General features: G+C 39.3%; 1 protein-coding gene across 1 annotated transcript in view; it reads right to left on the bottom strand.

Moving 5' to 3' along the window:
• The window catches only part of ctif (CBP80/20-dependent translation initiation factor), a 71,947-nt gene that overhangs the window by 40,342 nt on the left and 24,466 nt on the right, over positions 1–7,139 (bottom strand). Inside the window, 5 exon segments of the mRNA XM_082141642.1 lie at positions 849–865; positions 868–930; positions 933–957; positions 5,723–5,793; positions 5,893–6,015. Of these exon segments, the coding sequence (XP_081997768.1) occupies positions 849–865; positions 868–930; positions 933–957; positions 5,723–5,793; positions 5,893–6,015 (299 nt within the window).

Below are 7,139 nucleotides of genomic sequence, written 5' to 3'. Positions count from 1 at the left end.
TTTTTGAACACATAGAAGCATCAAGTAAATATAACTATTATGTATAATGATTGTTTCTGGGGCTTTAAGATTTTTACATTTAAAGTTTTCATACTTACTAAAAAAATAACTAGTTCATAACATCTTAAACCTGTAAAGCCTGACATATTAAAAAATAGGCAGAAAAAAAAAATCTGCAGGTGTGTTTTTGTTGAGTATCATATTTTAGCTTTTATGGCTCATATATAGTATAATATAGTGAGAATTTGGAGCTCATGACATTTTAACATGATTAGTATCTGAAAAGTATGAATAATCAAGTAAAGCTAAGTTGCATCAGTCCAGTAAGTGTTCACCTTAAAACATTACTACCAATATAAACATTATTCTTGCACTTACTTTATAAAACCAGCAAAAGGACGTTTTTACAATTATCCTAAAAGGCATTTTACTCGCAAAAAAAAAAAAAAAGTCTAAACTATCAATTTAGATAGTTGATCATGTTGATCATTTAGAGGGCCTTAGAAATATGTGTATATCAAATATGACCACAGAAGGCATTACTGTGTTAAACTCCCCTCAATGCATTTAATTGGCACTGACAGCCTTCATCCAGCAGAGGTCAGTAGTGAGCAGAGCCGCCACACAAACACACGGCCACACCCCATTACAGCACAACAAATACTGAACATTAAACTATTGTGTGAACTCCAACATTCAAAACTCCCTCACATGCAGATTTACATGTCAAAGGAAACTAATATAAGTGTGACTGTGGCTCCACCGGCAGCCCTGTGTTAATGTGAGACGCTTCAGACTGTATGTGTCTGATCTCAGGTCAGTGTTGTTGAGTGGAGCGTCTCTCTCACCCTTCTCGGTCAATGTAGCGGGGAGGTGTTTCGGTGTGCCTCTGTACGCCCTCCTGTGAAACTGTGAGAAATCCAGTTTCTCTCCGGCTGCATGTCCCACGTAGCGCCTCTGTGAACACAAAACCACTCAAAATCACACACCCGAAGGAATCCTTGACTATAGGCAAATATATATTTACACTTGAACTAGGTCATATTCTACCCTACAATTACTAGGAAAAAAAGTTTTGCTTACAGAAAATGCATTATGACTATTTTTGATGACATGCTCATTCAACCTCATGAAACTCTAGATACACTGATATGGAGATGCTAATTAGCTCAGGCACATGCTTCATAAATCCACTGAATAAATTAAAACAAACTCAGAGCTTGTTTTGAAAGGGAATATGGAGCTCTGAATGGATTATCGTGGCGTAAACTGTAATTCATGAATCTGAAACCTGTGTGCAAAAAACAAAAAAAAACCACAGTTTTAACACTGAACGCATTAAACTGATCAAAAGTGACAGTAAAGACATTTATAATGTTACAAAAGATTTCTATTTTAAACAGATGTGGTTCTTTTAAGCTTTCTATTCATCAAAGATTCCTGAACAAAATGTATTAAGTTTCCATAAAATATTCCGCAGCACAACTGTCTTTAACATTGATAATAATAATAACGTTTATTGTGCAGTAAATCTGCATATTATACTGATTTCTGAAGGATCATGTGACACTGAAGACTGGAGTAATGATGCTGAAAATTCAGCTTTGATCACAGGAATAAATTACAGTTTAATATACATTCAAATAGAAAATAGCTGTTGTAATAATACTCCACAATATGTTAATATGTAATAATAAACACAACCTGTTTTTACTGTATTTTTGATCAAATAAATACAGTCTTGGTGAGCAGAAGAGACTTCTTTCTAAAACATTTTTTTTTTTTTTATCGGTAACACTTTACAATAAGGTTCATTAGTTAACTACATTAGTTAACATGAACTAATAATGAACTGCACTTATACAGCATTTGTTCATCTTTGGTTAATGTTAATTTCAACATTGACTAATACTCTATTAAAATCTTGTTAACATTAGTTAATGCACTGTGAACTAACATGAACAAACAATGAACAGCTTTATTTTTTATTAACTAACATTACAAAGATTAACAAAAACAGTAGTAAATGTATTTCTCATTGTTAGGTTCAATTGTTAGTTAATACATTTACTAATGTTTAATAAAGGAACCTCATTGTAAAGTGGTACCAAAAAATCTTACTGACCCAAAACTTTTGAACAGTGTATCTTCAGGTAATGTAAGAATCTTGATTGTAGACATAACATATATCTGAGTAAAACAGGATATTTATTGAGAATATTTTGATTCTATTCATCAGGATTTGGTTTGGAAAAAGAGGTTTTAGAGGTGGACAAAGTTATTACATTTTGATGAAAGATTTCTTAACCTGCACTGATGAATCGTGCCGAATTACAACATAAATAGGGTCAGTTTTTATTTGATGCTAACTTCAACACTGATGTTTACACACGGCTCAAGTCTAAAATAAGAACAACTAGACTGGAGAGAGGAGAGAGAGAGAGAGAGAGAGGAGAGAGAGAGAGAGAGAGAGAGAGAGAGAGAGAGAGAGAGAGAGAGAGAGAGAGAGAGAGCTGAAGGTGGAGGCGAAGCCCTCATTAATTAAATTTAGCCATGAAGAGTTTTAAATTAGACTGAGTCAGCACTGCAAAGCACAAGCAGAAAAGCCAGATATATCTATAAACCTATATCTATAAACCTATATCGCCCATTCACAAGCTGTTTTACCTTTAAAGAACCCTATTCACTAAACAAAGAGGTAAATGAACTCTGCGTTTCTAGTGTGTGTATCTATAGTCATACTATAGTATGTATTACAGTAAAACTATATAATATAGGGATGCACAGGGGAAAATCTAATTGTGATTTTTCTGATAAAAATTGTGATTGCAATTTTAAAAAAGATTCCAAGCTTGCTGTGCTTGTTAGTAGGACTGCATCAATTTGGCCAAAAATTTTTTGATTATATATCAATATTGCTATATATATATAATAATAATTTATTATTAATATCATATAACTAAATAAATAAAAAGAAATGACTAAATACAAATACCAAATATTACTATTCTAATATTTCACTGTAAAAAAAAATCAAAAATAATAATAATAATAATGGTTAAATTTACATTACAACAGTAAAATGACAATACAAATATGTATTGGTGTCTTAATTTCTATATCCTTTCAAACATTAAACCATCAAAGCACAGAGAGCCTGAGAAGAAGAGTAGGGGAAGAAGAGTAAGGGAAGAAGAGTAGGGGAAGAAGAAGAAGAGTAGGGGAAGAAGAGCAGGGGAAGAAGAGCAGGGGAAGAAGAAGAAGAAGAGTAGGGGAAGAAGAAGAAGAGCAGGGGAAGAAGAGCAGGGGAAGAAGAGCAGGGGAAGAAGAAGAAGAGCAGGGGAAGAAGAGTAGGGGAAGAAGAAGAAGAGTAGGGGAAGAAGAAGAAGAGTAGGGGAAGAAGAAGAAGAGTAGGGGAAGAAGAGCAGGGGAAGAAGAGCAGGGGAAGAAGAGCAGGGGAAGAAGAAAGAGCAGGGGAAGAAGAGTAGGGGAAGAAGAGTAGGGGAAGAAGAAGAAGAGCAGGGGAAGAAGAGTAGGGGAAGAAGAAGAAGAGCCGGGGAAGAAGAAGAGGAGCAGGGGAAGAAGCGCAGGGGAAGAAGAAGAAGAGCAGGGGAAGAAGAAGAAGAGCAGGGGAAGAAGAAGAAGAGCAGGGGAAGAAGAAGAAGAGCTGGGGAAGAAGAGCTGGGGAAGAAGAGCTGGGGAAGAAGAGCAGGGGAAGAAGAGCAGGGGAAGAAGAGCAGGGGAAGAAGAGCAGAGCAGGGGAAGAAGAAGAAGAGCAGGGGAAGAAGAGCTGGGGAAGAAGAGCAGGGGAAGAAGAGCAGGGGAAGAAGAGCAGGGGAAGAAGAGCAGGGGAAGAAGAGCAGGGGAAGAAGAGCAGGGGAAGAAGAGCAGGGGAAGAAGAAGAAGAGCAGGGGAAGAAGAAGAAGAGCAGGGGAAGAAGAAGAAGAGCAGGGGAAGAAGAAGAAGAGCAGGGGAAGAAGAAGAAGAGCAGGGGAAGAAGAAGAAGAGCAGGGGAAGAAGAAGAGCAGGGGAAGAAGAAGAGCAGGGGAAGAAGAGCAGGGGAAGAAGAAGAGCAGGGGAAGAAGAAGAGCAGGGGAAGAAGAAGAGCAGGGGAAGAAGAAGAGCAGGGGAAGAAGAAGAGCAGGGGAAGAAGAAGAGCAGGGGAAGAAGAGCAGGGGAAGAAGAGCAGGGGAAGAAGAGCAGGGGAAGAAGAGCAGGGGAAGAAGAGCAGGGGAAGAAGAGCAGGGGAAGAAGAGCAGGGGAAGAGAAGTAGGGGAAGAAAAGTAGGGGAAGAAGAGCAGGGGAAGAAGAGCAGGGGAAGAAGAAGAGCAGGGGAAGAAGAAGAGCAGGGGAAGAAGAAGAGCAGGGGAAGAAGAGCAGGGGAAGAAGAGCAGGGGAAGAAGAGCAGGGGAAGAAGAGCAGGGGAAGAAGAGCAGGGGAAGAGAAGTAGGGGAAGAAAAGTAGGGGAAGAAGAGTAGGGGAAGAAGAGTAGGGGAAGAAGAAGAGCAGGGGAAGAAGAGCAGGGGAAGAAGAGGAGCAGGGGAAGAAGAGGAGCAGGGGAAGAAGAGGAGCAGGGGAAGAAGAGCAGGGGAAGAAGAGCAGGGGAAGAAGAGCAGGGGAAGAAGAGCAGGGGAAGAGTAGGGGAAGAGTAGGGGAAGAAGAAGAAGAGCAGGGGAAGAAGAAGAAGAGCAGGGGAAGAAGAAGAAGAGCAGGGGAAGAAGAAGAAGAGCAGGGGAAGAAGAAGAGCAGGGGAAGAAGAAGAGCAGGGGAAGAAGAAGAGCAGGGGAAGAAGAGCAGGGGAAGAAGAGCAGGGGAAGAAGAGCAGGGGAAGAAGAGTAGGGGAAGAAGAGTATGGGAAGAAGAGCAGGGGAAGAAGAGTAGGGGAAGAAGAGTAGGAGAAGAAGAGCAGGGGAAGAAGAGCAGGGGAAGAAGAGTAGGGGAAGAAGAGTATGGGAAGAAGAGCAGGGGAAGAAGAGTAGGGGAAGAAGAGTAGGGGAAGAAGAGTAGGAGAAGAAGAGTATGGGAAGAAGAGCAGGGGAAGAAGAGCAGGGGAAGAAGAGTAGGAGAAGAAGAGTAGGGGAAGAAGAGTAGGGGAAGAAGAGTAGGAGAAGAAGAGCAGGGGAAGAAGAGTAGGGGAAGAAGAGTAGGAGAAGAAGAGTATGGGAAGAAGAGCAGGGGAAGAAGAGTAGGGGAAGAAGAGTAGGGGAAGAAGAGTAGGAGAAGAAGAGTATGGGAAGAAGAGCAGGGGAAGAAGAGTAGGGGAAGAAGAGTAGGAGAAGAAGAGTATGGGAAGAAGAGCAGGGGAAGAAGAGTAGGGGAAGAAGACTAGGGGAAGAAGAGTAGGGGAAGAAGAGTAGGGGAAGAAGAGTAGGGGAAGAAGAGCAGGGGAAGAAGAGTAGGAGAAGAAGAGTAGGGGAAGAAGAGTAGGGGAAGAAGAGAAGGGGAAGAAGGTGCATGCACATTATAAGCGTCAGATGCAGAGATGCGGTTCATGTGACGCAGCGTTTACTGTGAACCGAGACGCTTGGAAACACTAAAAACGTGTAAATCAACGCAGTGCCACGTTTCACTTTAGGACACACAGTGCATATATTATTTTCAATTAAATCGCAGACTTTATATATCACGATTATGGTTTTATTTTAGTTTATCATGCAGCCCTGCTATGATATGTCATTATTTACACCGCTAGATTTATTACTCGTGTGTGTATGAATCTTACCCATGACAGTCCAGGTTAGCAGCCCAAATGTCCGTTCCCAGGATGTCCAAAGAACAGTCCTTGTTTCCATTCTAAAACACACACAGTCCAAATGCAGAAACATTGTGAAAGTTTAAAAAGGTAGAATCCAGTGTAGAAAGTCAGTCAGTGCATGTGTTGTTTAATCTCACCTTTGCTGGAGCTCTGAACTGGTTGTTTCGTCCTCTGCTGTCTGATCTAGAACCAGAACCGGGTCGAGAACCTGAACTGGGTCTAGAGCCGGTGCTCCCATTACTACTGTGCTCCCAATCATCCTGAGAGAGAAGAAGATTCATTCAGATACATTCACCAAATCATCCAACATCTACTGGATACATTTAAAAAGCAATCTTTTCAAGCTGACCGAAGTTTGATGTGCTAGTTTGTAAGACTGTACCATTTGGCCAAAATTTTGTGATTATAAATCATTATTTCTATTATAATAATAAAAATAAAAATAATTATTATTATTATTAAATAAATATATAAAATAAAAAATAAATAAGAAATATTACTATTATGGTCTGCCAGTTAAAAAAAAAAAAACATTTTCATTTGCGGAAATAAAATGAATAAATAACATTATTTTTTTTACTCAAATATTTTTTTTTTCATGACTCCAAAATTAAATCATATAACAAAAATAAGCACAACTTAACATTAGCAACATGTTCCCACACTGAGAAACGCTTTGAGTTTCTCACATTTTACATGAACTCTGGAAACTCGAAAATGCTGACACTACAATTAAAAACTAAATATTTAGAAAAACTAAAACTAAATTGAATCTAAAAAAATACTACAAAAGATATCAGATAAAATAAATAAATAAATGAAAACTACACTGAAAAGGACAAACTTATAATTTAGGAAAACAACTACATAGCAAATATCAAAAGCCACTAAATCAAGCGTACCACAAACACAAAGCTTGTGAACTAAACAAAATGTAACGTTACAAAAAAATTTATTAAATTATGTTGAGGAAGTCAAATGAGATTTCAATTCAGTCAAAACAGGCAACAGTTCACCAGACGCTACTGAGCATGTGCAGAACCGAAGCACGTGACACGGGATTTAGGGCTTTCACACACAACCTCAGTGACCTCATCACAGTGACCTCAGAGCACAATACTGGCACTGTGTCATTCACAATGCTCTCTCTCTCTCTCACACACAAACACACACACATCTAACCTTCTCATGTGTGTCATGTATCGTCTTTAATATTTAATGTACACACAAATTAACCATATGGCTGACAGCTTTAGTCTGCTCCAGTGTCACTATGGAGGGAACATTCAGAACCCAGTGATGCATCAGTCTGGAAAATCTAGACAGTATGTGCGTGAGTGCACAGAAACCTGTTAAAAGAAAAGAATGAAAGAACTGCAGAAGA

Source organism: Leuciscus leuciscus (assembly GCF_965113295.1).
Source record: "Leuciscus leuciscus genome assembly, chromosome: 16".
Taxonomy (NCBI): Eukaryota; Metazoa; Chordata; class Actinopteri; order Cypriniformes; family Leuciscidae; genus Leuciscus; species Leuciscus leuciscus.
Note: the sequence above shows the minus strand (reverse complement) of the source record. Positions and strands in the feature narration are given on the sequence as shown.